At 50.3% G+C, this 16107-nt stretch overlaps 1 protein-coding gene and 1 long non-coding RNA gene across 2 annotated transcripts in view; one reads left to right on the top strand and one right to left on the bottom strand.

Annotated features, from left to right (window-relative positions):
* The first annotated feature begins 1960 nt into the window (after positions 1–1960).
* On the top strand, positions 1961–14959 carry LOC139681932 (uncharacterized). The gene is made up of 4 exons (XR_011699575.1): positions 1961–2171; positions 5969–6044; positions 11461–11787; positions 14869–14959. It is a non-coding gene; the product is annotated as an uncharacterized lncRNA (long non-coding RNA).
* A 1106-nt stretch (positions 14960–16065) lies between these two features.
* CLCNKA (chloride voltage-gated channel Ka) overlaps positions 16066–16107 on the bottom strand; it is a 7526-nt gene continuing 7484 nt past the window's right edge. Inside the window, exon 16 of the mRNA XM_071576017.1 lies at positions 16066–16097. Coding sequence (XP_071432118.1) covers positions 16066–16097 — 32 coding nt within the window. The remainder of the gene's footprint in view (positions 16098–16107) is intronic.

Genomic DNA, 16107 nt, shown 5'->3' with positions numbered 1-16107 from the left:
TATGGACACATCCCAAACATCCCTATGGACACATCCCAAACATCCCTATGGACACATCCCAGATATCCCTATGGACACATCCCAAACATCCCTATGGACACATCCCAAACATCCCTATGGACACATCCCAGATATCCCTATGGACACATCCCAAACATCCCTATGTGTGTGTGTGTGTGGCTCAAACGAGGATTTGGGCAGGGCTGTCCCCACGTGGGTGCCCTTCCAGCCTGTGCAGTGGATTTCAGGTGAGGCTCAGCGAGCACAGAACTGGCCCCACCGTTTCAGTCCTGAGGTTCATCTGCCACGGCCGAGCGAGCTTGGACAGGGACAGTGAAATCCTCAGGACTAGAACCTACAGCACCCGGCATTGCCCAGCAGGTCTCCCATCCAAGTACTAATCCGGGGCTGACCCTGCTGAGCTTCCGAGATCTGACGGGATGGGATGGCAGGGAGGCATTGAACTGCCTATAACATCCCTATGGATACATCCCAAACATCCCAAACATCCCTATGGACACATCCCAAACATCCCTATGGACACATCCCAATCCCAATGGACACATCCCAATCCCAATGAACACATCCCAGTTTCTGTGGATGTATCCCAAACATTTCCATCCCAATGGACACATCCTCATCCCTAGGGCCACATTCCCATCCCTATGGACACATCCCAAACAACCCTATCCCTATGGACACATCCCAAATATCCTCATCCCTATGGACACATCCCAAACATCCCTATGGACACATCCCAAACAACCCTATCCCTATGGACACATCCCAAATATCCTCATCCCTATGGACACATCCCAAACATCCCTATGGGCATATCCCAAACATTCCCATCCCTATGGACACATCCCAAACAACCCTATCCCTATGGACACATCCCAAATATCCTCATCCCTATGGACACATCCCAAACATCCCTATGGGCATATCCCAAACATTCCCATCCCTGTGGACACATCCCAAATATCCCAAACATTCCCAACTCCATGGACATATCCCAAACATCCCTATGGACACATCCCAATCCCAATGGACACATCCCAGTTTCTATGCACATATCCCAAACTTTTCCATCCCAATGGACACATCCTCATCCCTATGGTCACATCCCAATCCCTAGGGCCACATTCCCATCCCTATGGACACATCCCAATCCCTAGGGCCACATTCCAATCCCTATGGACACATCCCAAACATTCCCATCCCTATGGACACATCCCAAATATCCTCATCCCTGTGGACACATCCCAAACATTCTCATCCCTGTGGACATCTCCCAATTCCTATGGACACATCCCAAATATCCCAAACATCCCCATCCCCATGGACACATCCCAAACACCCCTATGGACACATCCCAAACATCCCTATGGACACATCCCAATCCCAATGGACACATCCCAAACATCCCCATCCCTATGGACACATCCCAAACATTCTCATCCCTGTGGATATCTCCCAGTTCCTATGGACACATCCCAAATATCCCCATCCCTATGGACACATTCCAAATATCCCAAACATCCCCATCCCCATGGACACATCCCAAACATCCCTATGGACACATCCCAATCCCAATGGACACATCCCAAACATTCCCATCCCTATGGACACATCCCAAATATCCCAAACATCCCCATCCCTATGGACACATCCCAAATATCCCAAACATCCCCATCCCCATGGACACATCCCAAACATCCCTATGGACACATCCCAAACATCCCTATGGACACATCCCAATCCCAATGGACACATCCCAAACATTCCCATCCCTATGGACACATCCCAAACATTCCCATCCAGGGATGCCAAGCCCTCCCAGGGCTCTGGGATTTGGGAAAGCCAAGCAGGGCCAGGGTTATCCTGGGTGAGACTCTCCCCATTCCCGACTTCCTGGGGAATTATCCGGTAAAACCAGTTTTTCCTGAGCCCGGGAAAAACCAGTTCCAGCCCCGGCCTGACCCAACCTGTCTCCGGAACTTCCCATCCCACTGATCCCAGCTGGGATTTTTTTGGGAAAAAGGGCATTTTTAGGGATAACCAGCCAGGGTTCATCTCATCCCATCCCTCGGGATATGATGGAAAATCCCGGAATTCCCTGGATTTGCCCTCCCTGCTCCTGGAAGTGACGCCGTGCCGGGGATAATTCCGTGAGTAAAACCTGAATTTTGGATGATTTTATCCCAACAAGGAGGTTGTTTTCCTTAATTCCAAGGATTTTTTTTCCCAGTGTTTTTGGGGGGATTTTCCACCAGAATTCCATGGGCCCAAATCCCCAAATTGCAGCATCCCTTGGGATTGCATCAGAGGCTGGAATTCCATGGGATGTGGCCATGGAATGATGGAGTAAAACACCATCAAAGGTGGGAAATTCATCAAATATTTTTAATTAATGAAATATTTTCAATGGAATCTTTTCAATGAACCAAATATTTGAAATTCAGGGAGGATTTTAAACCAAGCAAATATTCCCAAATCACTCCAACATTCCCAAATTCCAAAGGCATTCCCTTGTTCCCCCTCCTGCAAAATCTCTCGTGGTCACAAAGGGAATTTTTTCCTGGTTAAAAAAGGAGGAATGAGGGGGGGGAAAAATCCAATAAAGGCGATTTTGGGATTTATTTCTCGGGAAAAACCAACTTGTACTTTTATTTTTTGGGGGTGAAAATACACTTGGAAAAAAATGGAATTTTGGGGGGGAAAAAACTGGGAATTTGGGCATTTAATTTGGAAAAAATCCCTTTGCTATAAAGGCAAAAAGTGGATTTATTCCTTGGGAAAAAAAAAAAATTAGAATTTGTACATTGATTTTTTTTTGTGGAAAAATAGTGCAATAAATGCATTTATTTTTTAGGGGAAAATATTGCAGTAAAATAATATTTGCATTTATTTTAGGAGGAAAAACCCCTTTATTTTTTTTTTTGGGGGGGGGAATGGAATAAAGGAAATATTTTTATTTATTTCCTGGTGGGAAAAGCCTTTTGAAAAATGTGTTTAATTCTGTGTATTTATTTCTTTGCAATAAAGGAATAAAAGTGAATTTATTTGGGGGGGAAATAATTTTGCAATATTGATTTTCGTGGAGAAAAACCTTTGTAAAAACTGCATTTATTTTAGGGGGGAAAACCACTTGTCAATGAAGGCAATAAATTAATTTATTTGGGGGGTATCAATATTTACATTTATTTTTGGGGAAAAATCCCTCTTTAAATATGTACATTTAATTTTGGGAGAAAAATCCCTTTTTTAATATGTGCATTAAAATTTTTGGGAAAAAAACCAAACCTTTGTAATAATTCCTTTTAATTTTTTAGGGAAAAAAATTCCCTGCCAATAAACACTTTTTTTTTTTTTTTAAATTAAAAATCCCTGCCAATAAAGGCATTTATTTTTTAGGGAAAATAAAAAATCCCTGGAAATAAATGCATTTACTTTTTAGGGAAAAAATCCCTGGAAATAAATAAATTTTTTTTTTGTAGGAAAAATAATCCTTGGCAATAAATACATTTATTTTTTTTAGGGAAAAAAATCCCTGCCAATAAATGCATTTACTTTTTAGGGAAAATAAAAAATCCCTGGAAATAAATGCATTTATTTTTTAGGGAAAAAATCCCTGGAAATAAATAAATTTTTTTTTTGTAGGAAAAATAATCCTTGGCAATAAATACATTTATTTTTAGGGAAAAAAAATCCCTGACAAAAATGATTTTTTTTTTAAATTCCCTGCCAATAAATGCATTTATTTCTTAGGGAAAAAAAAAATCCCTGGTAATAAAAGTATTTTTTTTCAAGGAAAAATAATCCTTGGCAAAAAATGAATATTTTTTTTAGGGAAAAAAAAATCCCTGGTAATAAATGTATTTTTTTTTAAGGAAAAATAATCCTTGGAAATAAATGCATTTATTTTTAAGAAAAAAAAATCCCTGACAAAAGTGAAATTTTTTTTTTGGAAAGAAATTTCGTGCCAAAAAAATGTATTTATTTTTTAGGGAAAATAAAAAAAATCCCTGGCAATAAATTCATTTATTTTTAGGAAAAAAAATCCCTGACAAAAATGGATTTTTTTTTTTGAAAAAATTCCCTGCCAATAAATGCATTTATTTTTTAGGGAAAAAAAATCCCTGGTAATAAAAGTATTTTTTTTTAGGGAAAAATAATCCTTGGAAATAAATGCATTTATTTTTAAGAAAAAAATCCCTGACAAAAGTGAATATTTTTTAGGGAAAAAAATTTCGTGCCAATAAATACATTTGTTTTTAGGGAAAAAAATTCCCTGCCAATAAATGCTTTTTTTTTTTTAAATTAAAAATCCCTTGCGATAAATGCATTTAATTTTTAGGGAAAAAAATCCCTGGTAATAAAAGGGTTTTTTTTAAAGGAAAAATAATCCTTGGCAAAAATGAATATTTTTTTTAGGGAAAAAAACCCCTGGTAATAAATGTATTTTTTTTAGGGAAAAAAATCCCTGACAATAAATTCATTTATTTTTAGGAAAAAAAAATCCCTGGTAATAAAAGTATTTTATTTTAGGGAAAAATAATCCTTGGCAAAAAATGATTTTTTTTTAGGGAAAAAAAATCCCTGGTAATAAATGTATTTTTTTTTAGGGAAAAATCCCTGACAATAAATTCATTTATTTTTAGGAAAAAAAATCCCTGACAAAAATGGAAGTTTTTCTAGGGAAAAAAATTCCCTGCCAATAAATACATTTATTTTTAGGGAAAAAAATCCCAGACAATAATGGAATTTTTTTTTTATTGGAAAAAATTCCCTCCCAATAAATGCATTTTTTTTTGAAAATTAAAAATCCCTTGCAATAAATGCATTTATTTTTAGGGAAAAAAAATCCCTGACAATAAATTCATTTATTTTTAGGAAAAAAAATCCCTGACAAAAATGGAATTTTTTCTAGGGAAAAAAATTCCCTGCCAATAAATACATTTATTTTTTAGGGAAAATAAAAAATCCCTGCCAATAAATGCATTTTTTTTTTAGGGAAAAAAAATCCCTGGTAATAAAAGTTTTTTTTTTCAAGGAAAAATAATCCTTGGCAAAAAATGATTTTTTTTTAGGGAAAAAAAATCCCTGGTAATAAAAGTATTTTTTTTTAGGGAAAAATAATCCTTGGAAATAAATGCATTTATTTTTAAGAAAAAAAATCCCTGACAAAAGTGAAATTTTTTTTTGGAAAGAAATTTCGTGCCAAAAAAATGTATTTATTTTTTAGGGAAAATAAAAAAAAATCCCTGGCAATAAATTCATTTCTTTTTAGGAAAAAAAAATCCCTGACAAAAATGGGATATATTTAAATATATATATATTATATATATATATATATATATATATATATATATATATTAAATATAAATATATTTATTTTTTAGGGAAAATAAAAAATCCCTCGCAATAAACGCATTTATTTCCCAAGGAAAAAAAAAAAACCTTTCTAATATATTTATTTTCCCATAACAAAAAAAAAATTTCACCCAATTTTTTAAAATTCCCATTCCAAAAAAAAAAAAAAAAACCCCAAAAACCTGGGAATCCTTTCCAGGAATTCCGAGTCTTCCAGCCCTAAAGATGGAGCTGCAGCTCCGCAGCCTCTTCCTCTCCCAGACAGGATGGATGTTTTTTTTTTTTCCCTCTTTTTTTTTTTCTTTTCCCCTCTTTTTTTTTTAATTATTTTTTTTTAATTCCCTCTTTTCCTGCCCATCCATTTGTTTCTGTTTTTATCCCGTCCCGTCCGCTTTTATTAATTTCAATTTCCAGCCGTTCCGGTGGGTGGGATTTAAAAAAAAAAAAAAAAAAAAAAAAAAAGAGGAGGAAAAGGAGGAAGAAGTAAAAAAAAAAAAAAAAACAAAAAACCAACGAGACAGAAGAGAAAAAAAAAAAAAAAGAAAGAAAAAATTACCCTTTTTTTTTCTTTTTTTTTTTTTTCCTGCAACAGGAACCACCACCAAAAATAGTGCAAAGGCCCCGAGTTGTTGCTTTCTTTATGCTGCACCTTTCTCCCTAAAAATCAGGTTTGGAATTTTTTTTTTTGGGGGGTTTGGGATAAAAAAAAAAGGGGGGATGGGGGAGGGGCGGGGGGGGCTTGGAAAGATTTTAAAAAATAAAAAGGGGGGAAAATGAAAAAAAAAAAAAAAAAAAGCGAGGCGGATCCACGTGGTGCGCCGGGGGCAGACAGAGCTCCCATTGTTCCTGGAAAATGGGGATTAAAAATTTTGGGAATGGGGGGGGACAGGGATGGGGGTGATGGGGAGGATGGGGGGGGGTGGGGACCCCTCCCCAAATTTCATCGCGGCGCCCCAAAAACCCCCCAAATTACGGGGGGGAGGGGGAAGGGGGGGAGGGGATTTTGGGGCTCCCCTCCCCACCCCCCCTTCCCGTTTTTTTTTTTGGGGGGCTCCTCTCCCCCTTTCCCGGGTTTTTGGGGGGAAAGGGGAGGGGGATTTATGTCCGGGCCGTGGATGTCCCTTTGTGACCCCCACCCCCCGCTCGGGAAGTGTCCCCGCTGTCCCCCCCCCCCCCTCCAATCTCCGGACCCCCCTCGGACCTTCCTCTTGCGACCCCCTCCCCCCCCCCCGTACCCCCAATTTGAACCCCCCCATTTGAACCCCCCCCCCTTTCCAATACCCCCCTTTAGACCCCCCCATTTGAACTCCCCCTTTCAACTCCCCCCTTCCAACACCCCAATTCGACCCCTCCCTTTCCAATACCCCCCTTGAACCCCCTTTTTGAACCCTCCCCTTCCACCCCCCATCAAATACCTCCAATTTGAACCCCCTTTTCCAACCCCCCAATTTGATACCCCCCCACTTTCCAATACCCCCTTTTGGACCCCCCCATTTGAACCCCCCCATTCAACACCCCCCCTCTGAACCCCCAATTTGAACCCCCCCTTTCAACACCCCCCCTTTGAACCCCCAATTTGAACCCCCCCTTTCCAGCCCCCCAGTTTGAATCTCCCATTCCAACCCCCCCCTTTGAACACCCCCATTTGAACCCCCCCATTCAACACCCCCCATTTGAACCTCCCCCATCAAATACCCCCTCTTTGAACCCCCCTTTCCAACCCCCCCTTTGAACCCCCCCCTTTCCAACCCCCCAATTTGACACCCCCCCTTTCCAATACCCCCTTTGGACCCCCCCATTTCAACACCCCCTTCCAACACCCCAATTCGACCCCCCCTTTCCAATACCCCCCTTGAACCCCCCATTTGAACTCCCCCATTCACACCCTCCATTTGAACCCTCCCTTCCAACGCCCCCCCCATCAAATACCTCCAATTTGAACCCCCCCTTTCCAACACCCCAATTTGACCCCCCCTTTCCAATACCCCCCTTGGACCCCCCATTTGAACCCTCCCCTTCCACCCCCCCCATCAAATACCTCCAATTTGAACCCCCTTTTCCAACCCCCCAATTTGATACCCCCCACTTTCCAATACCCCTTTTGGACCCCCCCATTTGAACCCCCCCATTCAACATCCCCCCTTTGAACCCCCAGTTTGAACCCCCTTTCCAACTCCCCAATTTGATACCCCCCCCCACTTTCCAATACCCCTTTTGGACCCCCCCATTTGAACCCCCCCATTCAACATCCCCCCTTTGAACCCCCAATTTGAACCCCCCTTTCCAACCCCCCAATTTGATACCCTCCCACTTTCCAATACCCCTTTTGGACCCCCCCCATTTGAACCCCCCCATTCAACATCCCCCCTCTGAACCCCCAATTTGAACCCCCCCTTTCCACAACCCCCCAATCTGAATCTCCCATTCCAACCCCCCCTTTGAACACCCCCATTTGAACCCCCCCATTCAACACCCCCCATTTGAACCTCCCCCATCAAATACCCCCTCTTTGAACCCCCCTTTCCAGCCCCCCCTTTGAACCCCCCCCCTTTCTAACCCCCCAATTTGACCCCCCCCTTTCCAATACCCCCTTTGGACCCCCCATTTCAACACCCCCTTCCAACACCCCAATTTGACCCCCCCTTTCCAGTACCCCCCTTGAACCCCCCATTTGAACCCCCCCATTCACACCCTCCATTTGAACCCCCCCTTCCAACACCCCCCCATCAAATACCTCCAATTTGAACCCCCCCTTTCCAACACCCCAATTTGACCCCCCCTTTCCAATATCCCCCTTGAACCCCCCATTTGAACCCCCCCATTCACACCCTCCATTTGAACCCCCCCTTCCAACACCCCCCCATCAAATACCTCCAATTTGAACCCCCCTTTCCAACCCCCCAATTTGACCCCCCTGCTTTCCAATACGCCCTTTGGACCCCCCCATTTGAACCCCCCCTTTCAACACCCTCCATTCAACCCCCCATCAAATACCCCCCCTTTGAACACCCCCCTTTCCAACCCCCCAATTTGACACCCCCCCCTTTCCAATACCCCTTAGGACCCCCCCATTTGAACCCCCCCATCAAATACCCCCTCTTTGAACCCCCTTTCCAACCCCCCCTTTGAACCCCCCCTTTCTAACACCCCAATTTGACCTCCCCTTTCCAATACCCCCCTTAAACCCCCCTTTTGACCCCCCCCATCAAATACCCCCAATTTGACCCCCCCTTTTCCAATACCCCCCTTGAGCCTCCCTTTTGACCCCCCCATCAAATACCCCCAATTTGAACCCCCCTTTCCAACCCCTGCTTTGAACCCCCTTTTTGTACCCCCCCTTTCCAACCCCCCAATTTGACCCCCCCCCTTTCAACACCCCCCATTTGAACCCCCCCTTCAAACCCCCCCAATTTGACACCCCCCTTTCCCAACCCCTGCTTTGAACCCCACTTTTGAACTCCCCCCTTTCCAACCCCCCAGTTTGAAACCCCCCCTTCCAACCTCACTTTTGGACCCCCCCATTTGAACCCCCCCCTTCCAACCCCTCCCATTTAATCCCCCCATCAAACACCCCCAATTTGAACCTCCCCCTTCCAACCCCCCCATTCACACCCCCCATTTAACCCCCCCATTAAGTTCCCCCCCTTTGACCCCCCCATCAAATACCCCCAATTTGAACCCCCCTTTCCAACCCCCCAATTTGACACCCCCCCCCTTTCCAATACCCCCCTTTGGACCCCCCCATTCGAAGCCCCCATTCAACACCCCTCATTTGAACCCCCTCCTTCCAACCCCCAATTTGACACCCCCCCCTTTCCAATACCCCCTTTGGACCCCCCCCCCATCAAATACCCCCAATTTGAACCCCCCTTCCAATCCCCCCTTTGAAACCCCCCCCTTTCCAACCCTCCAAAATGACCCCTCCCTTTCTAATACCCCCTTTGGACCCCCCCCTTTCAAACCCCCCCATTTGAACCTCCTCTTCCAACCCCCCAGTTTGAATCCCCCCTTTCTAATTCCCCCTTTGGATCTCCCCCTTTCAACCCCCCCATTTGAACCTCCCCTTCCAACCCCCCAGTTTGAACCCCCCCCTTTCCAATACCCCCTTTGGAACCCCCCCATTGAACCCCCCCATTAAATACCCCCAATTTGACCCCCTCCCCCTTCCAACCCCCCAGTTTGAACCCCCCCCCCCCTTTCCAATACCCCCTTTGGAACCCCCCCATTGAACCCCCCCATCAAATACCCCCAATTTGACCCCCCCCCTCTCAACTCCCCAGTTTGAACCCCCCCTTTCCAATACCCCCCTTTGGACCCCCCCCTTGAACCCCCCCATCAAATACCCCCCCATTTGAACCTCCCCTTCCAACCCCCCAGTCTGAACTCCCCCTTTCCAATGCCCCCTTTGGACCCCCCCAATTTGACACCCCCCCAACACCCCAATTTGAACCCCCCCTTCACCCCCCCCTTCACACACCCCATTTAACCCTTCCATTAAATACCCCCCCTTTGACCCCTTCCTTTCCAACACCCATTTGGACCCCCCCATTTGAACCCCCCCACTCACACCCCCCAATTTGAACCCCCCCCTTTCCAACACCCCATTTGAAACCCCCCATTAAATACCCCACCATTTGACCCCTCCTTTCCAATACCCCCCTATTTTAACCCCCCAATTTGACCCCCTCTTCCAACCCCTCCATTCACACCCCCCAATTTGAACCCCCCTTTCCAACACCCCCATTTGAACCCCCCTCATTAAATACCTTCCCATTTGACCCCCCCCCCTTCCAACAGCCCCTTTTGGATCCCCCCCAGTTGAACCCCCGTTTCCACCTCCCCATTCCAAACCTCTCTTTGAAGCCCCCCCTTTCCAGCCCCCCCCTTTCCACCCCCCTCTTTCCAACCCTCTTTCAACCTCCCCTTTTCAACCCCCCCTTTGCATCCCCCTTTCCAGACCCCCCTTTCCAAGTCCTTTTCCCAACTCCCCTTCTCACCCCTTCTTTGACCCCCCATTTTCCAATAGCCCCCCTTTGCCCCCCACCTTTCAGCGTCCCCCGTTTTCCAGCCCCCCTTTGCATCCCCCTTTCCAGCCCCCCCATTCCAAGCCCTTTTCCCAGCTCGCTCCCATTCCATGTCCCCTCTCCCTCGCCGTGTCCCCCCTGCCCCCCATCCCGTACCTGCTCCCGCCTGCTCTCTTGACCCCTGTCCCCGTGTCCCCTGTCCCCGTGTCCCTGCCTGGGGGTCCCCTCTCTGCCCCCCAGCCCGTGTCGCCCCCTCTGAGGATCCCCCCTTTTTTCCCCCGTATCCCCCCCATGTCCCCCCCACTGAGGGTCCCCCTGTCCCCCCATCCCGTGTCCCCCGTCTGAGTGTCGCCCCTGTCACCCTTATCCCCCCCTCTCCCCTGTCCCCCGTGTCCCCAACTCCCTGTGCCCGTGTCCCTGCCTGGGGGTCCCCTCTCTGTCCCCCACTCCACACCCTCCCCATTCCCCTTGTCCCCTTCTCCCTCTTCTCCCTCCTCTTGTCCCCCTCTCCTCGGTGTCCCGGTGTCCTTCTGCCCCCATGCCCCTGTCCCTTGTGTCTCTGTCTCCGGTGTCCCTCTCCTCGGTGTCCCTGTGTCCCTGTCCCCTCTCCCCGGTGTCCCTGTACCCGGGGTCCCCTGTCCCCGGTGTCCCCTCTCCCCCATGTCCCTGTCCCCTGTGTCTCTGTCTCCGGTGTCCCTCTCCTCGGTGTCCCTGTCCCCGGGGTTCCCTGTCCCCGGGGTCCCTGTCCCCGGGGTCCCCTGTACCCGGTGTCCCCTCTCCCCCATGTCCCTGTCCCCTGTGTCCCTGTCCCCGGTGTCCTGTCCCCTGTCCCCCATGTCCCTGTCCCCGGTGTCCCTCTCCCCTCTTCCCGGTGTCCCCCTCTCCCCCATGTCCCTGTCCCCTGTGTCCCCTCTCCCTCATATCCCCTTTCCCTTCTCCCCTGTGTCCTCTCTCCCCGGTGTCCCTCTCCCCTCTCCCCTGTGTCCCCTCTCCCCTGTCCCCCGTGTCCCCGCCCCGCTCCGCGCCCCTCGGTGACGGAGCCGGTGGCGGTGCCGCGCAGGATGCCCCGCAGGAAGGCGGCGGGGCCGCCGTGGGACGCGGGGCCGGGCTCGGTGGCGGTTTCGGGCGGGCGGCGGCGCCCCGGGGCGGCGGGCGGCGGCGGGCCCGGCCCGGGGCGGGCGGCGGCGGCGGCAGCAGCGGCGGCAGCAGCGAGGATGAGGCTCCGCGGCCGCGGCGGGCACGGGACGGCAGCCCCGGGCACAGGCGGCCCGGGAGACCCGCGGGCAGCGCCCCGACCCCGGCCCCGGGAACCGGAGGGGCAGCGGGAGCGGCGCCCCGAGGGCACAGCGTGGTGATCTGCGAGCCCGAGCACAGCCGGGAGCGCGTGGTGAGCGCTGGGGAAAGGGGAGAGGGGAGGGCAGGCCCTGATCTGCATTGCACCCCACAGACCCCCTGCACCCCCAGACCCACAGTGCACCCCACAGTGAACCCCACAGACCCCCTGCACCCTCAGACCCACAGTGCACCCCACAGTGCACCCCACAGTGCACCCCACAGACCCCCTGCACCCCCAGACCCACAGTACACCCCACAGTGCACCCCACAGTGCACCCCCCAGACCCCTTGCACCCCCCCAGACCCACAGTGCACCCACAGTGCACCCCACAGTGCAGCCCACAGACCCCCTGCACCCCCAGACCCACAGTGACCCACACAGTTGCACCCCCACAGTGCAGCCCACAGACCCCCTGCACCCCCAGACCCCCTGCACCCCGAGACCCACAGTGCACCCCACAGTGAACCCCACAGACCCCCTGCACCCCCAGACCCACAGTGCACCCCACAGTGCACCCCCCAGACCCCCTGCACACCCCACAATGCAGCCCCCACAGACCCTCTGCACCCCCAGACCGGCAATGTATCTGCAATGCACCCCCAACCCCACAGTGCACCCCGCATTGCACCCCACAGTGCACCCCACAATGCAGCCCCCACAGACCCTCTGCACCCCTAGACCCGCAAGGCACCCGCATTGCATCCCCAGACCCACAGTGCACCCACAGTGCACCCCACAATGCAGCCCCCACAGACCCCCTGCACCCCCAGACCCACAGTGCACCCGCAATGCACCCGCAATGCACCCCCAACCCACAGTGCACCCCACAGTGCACCCTGCATTGCACCCCCAGACCCCCTGCACCCCCAGACCCACAGTGCACCCACAGTGCACCCCGCATTGCACCCCCCAACCCACAGTGCACCCCAAACTGCACCCACAGTGCACCCCACGCTGCACCCCACACAGCCCCCCTTGCATCCCCAGACCCAGAGTGCACCCCACACTGCCACCCTGCACCCCCAGATCTGCAATGCATCCCCAACCCACAGTGTGCCCCCCACAGCCCCCCTAAACCCCCAGTCCCACAGCGCACCCCCCGACCCGCAATGCATCCCCAACCCACAGTGCACCCCACAGTGCACTCCACAGTGCAGCCCCCACAGACCCCCTGCACCCCCAGACCCACAGTGCACCCCCCAACCCACAATGCATCCCCAACCCACAGTGCACCCCAAACTGCACCCACAGTGCACCCCACACAGCCTCCTGCACCTCATGGTGCACCCACATTGCACCCCTCATTGCTCCCCCCATAGCCCACCTGCACCCCCCTGACCCACAGTGCATCCCCGACCCACAGTGTACCCCACACGGCCCCCCTGCACCCCACAGTGCACCCACAGTGCACCCCTGGCCCACATTGCACCCCTGAACCCACTGTTCCCCTGTCCCTGACACTGTCCCCCACTGTCCCCACTGTCCCTGACATTGTCCCCACTGTCCCCACTGTCCCCCCCTGTCCCCAGTGTCCCCTGTACCTGATATTGTCCCCACTGTCCCCCCCTGTCCCCAGTGTCCCCTGTACCTGACATTGTCCCCACTGTCCCCCCACTGTCCCCACTGTCCCTGACATTGTCCCCAATGTTCCCCACTATCCCCAATGTCCCCCAGTGTCCACACACTCCCCACTGTCCCCAGTCTCCCCAGTGTCCCCACTGTCCTGTGTCCCCTGTCCCTGACACTGTCCCCACTGTCCCCAGTGTCCCCCACTATACCCCCTGTCCCTGACATTGTCCCCCACTGTCCCCCACTGTCCCCCACTGTCCCCGCTGTCCCCTGTCCCTGACAGTGTCCCCTGTCCCTGACATTGTCCCCCATGTCCCCAGTGTCCTCTGTCCCTGACATTGTCCCCCATGTCCCCCCTGTCCCTGACAGTGTCCCCTGTCCCTGACACTGTCCCTGACATTGTCCCCATGTCCCCCCTGTCCCTGACACTGTCCCCCATGTCCCTGACATTGTCCCCACTGTCCCCAGTGTCCCCTGTCCCTGACACTGTCTCCCATTTCCCCATGTCCCCCCTGTCCCTGACACTATACCCCCTGTCCCTGACATTGTCCTCACTGTCCCCCACTGTCCCCCACTGTCCCCAATGTCCCCACTGTCCCGTGTCCCCTGTCCCTGACACTGTCCCCCCTGTCCCTGACACTGTCCCCCATTTCCCCATGTCCCCCCTGTCCCTGACACGGTCCCCCCTGTCTCTGACATTGTCCCCGTGTCCCCCCTGTCCCTGACACTGTCCCCCCCTGTCCCTGACACTGTCCCCCCCTGTCCCTGACATTGTCCCCACTGTCCCCCTGTCTCTGACATTGTCCCCATGCCCCCCCTGTCCCTGACACTGTCCCCCCTGTCCCTGACATTGTCCCCCCTGTCCCTGACACTGTCCCCCCTGTCCCTGACATTGTCCCCACTGTCCCCATGTCCCCCCTGTCCCTGACACTGTCCCCCCTGTCTCTGACATTGTCCCCCATGTCCCCCCTGTCTCTGACATTGTCCCCACTGACCCCCCTGTCCCTGACACTGTCCCCCCTGTCCCTGACAGTGTCCCCCCTGTCCCTGACACTGTCCCCCCTGTCCCTGACACTGTCCCCCATGTCCCCCCTGTCCCTGGCACTGTCCCCCCTGTCCCTGACACTGTCCCCCCTGTCCCTGGCACTGTCCCCCCTGTCCCTGGCACTGACCCCCCCCGTCCCTGACACTGTCCCCCCTGTCCCTGACAGTGTCCCCCCTGTCCCTGACACTGTCCCCCCTGTCCCTGACACTGTCCCCCCATGTCCCCCCTGTCCCTGGCACTGTCCCCCCTGTCCCTGACACTGTCCCCCCTGTCCCTGGCACTGTCCCCCCCTGTCCCTGACACTGTCCCCCCCGTCCCTGACATTGTCCCCCCTGTCCCTGACAGTGTCCCCCATGTCCCTGACATTGTCCCCACTGTCCCCACTGTCCCCCCTGTCCCTGACACTGTCCCCCCTGTCCCTGGCACTGTCCCCCCTGTCCCTGACACTGTCCCCCATGTCCCCCCTGTCCCCGACACTGTCCCCCCTGTCCCTGACACTGTCCCCCCTGTCCCCACAGAAGCTCGAGGGCTCCAAGAGTCGGGGCCAGCTCCTCATTTTCGGGGCCACCAACTGGGACTTGATTGGCCGCAAAGAAGTGCCTAAGCAGCAGGGTGAGGGGCTAATTAGCCTAATTATTAGTAACCTTTATTAATCTGTAATTAATTCACCTTTGGGGGCGTGTTTAAAACAGTTGCAGGTCATATTTGGGTGTGCTGAGTCCCCTCCAAAGCAAAATAGTTTGGGTGCCTTTATATGTTGATTAATTTTCCTGCTTCTTTTGCTGCAGAAATGTTTAATTAATACTTTAATTAATGGCTGTTTGGGGGGTTTTTTTCTTTATAATTCTCTACACTCATCTGGGAGGGAACTGGGGGTACAGGATGACCCAGTTCTGCAGAGCAGGAAAAGGACATTAATTATTTTTTCTCCCTTTAATTAGTTTTTCCTTGCTTCTTTTTAATGCATTCATATTTAATTATTATTTTTATTAATTAATATTTTAGGGGAGTTCTTTATTACAGTTGCAGAGAATAAACTGGGCCAGACCTTGGGGTGGTGTCCATCTCCTGTAAAGCCAAATTTGATCTATTTATATATTTGATTTATTTATATTTTAATTAATTTTCCTGCTCCTTTTTATGCATAAATATTTAATCAGATGGTTAATTAATTAATTAATTAATATTTTTGGAGGGAGTTTATTTGAAGTTGTAGAACTTGGGGATGTGCTGGAACTCCTGCAAAGCAAAAATTACTACACTGCTTTTTTTTTTTTTTTGTTGCATTTATATTTAATTAATTTGCTTAATTTTGATGCATTTCTCTTTAATTAATTTTATTAATTAGCTGGGGGAGGAATCACAGCTCCACAGTTTAATCTGGGCCAGAATTTGGGGACCACTGAATTAAAATGCTGCTTATTTTGGCACTTGCTTTTCATTAACTTTTCTGCTGCTTTTTAGGTGTTTATATTGAATTGTTTTTAATAATTAATTAATTAATTAATGGCTTTTAAAATTCATTAATTGGGGGAAGGAGTTAAAGTTGCATCTCTTAGTCTGGGTCAGAACTTGGGGTGCCCTGAACCTGCAAAGCCTTGATTTTTTTAATGCCTTCACATTCAATTTTTCTCCTTATTTTTCGGTGATATTCCTTAATTAATCAATAAATCAATTAATTAATTAGCTGAGGGGAAAAGTCACAATTGGACATCTTAATTGGGGCCAGACTTGGTGTGAACTGACCCTGCAAAGCA

Source organism: Pithys albifrons, chromosome 22, assembly GCF_047495875.1.
Source record: "Pithys albifrons albifrons isolate INPA30051 chromosome 22, PitAlb_v1, whole genome shotgun sequence".
In the NCBI taxonomy this organism is placed as follows: domain Eukaryota; kingdom Metazoa; phylum Chordata; class Aves; order Passeriformes; family Thamnophilidae; genus Pithys; species Pithys albifrons.
This window is presented reverse-complemented; position numbering and strand designations above follow the sequence as displayed.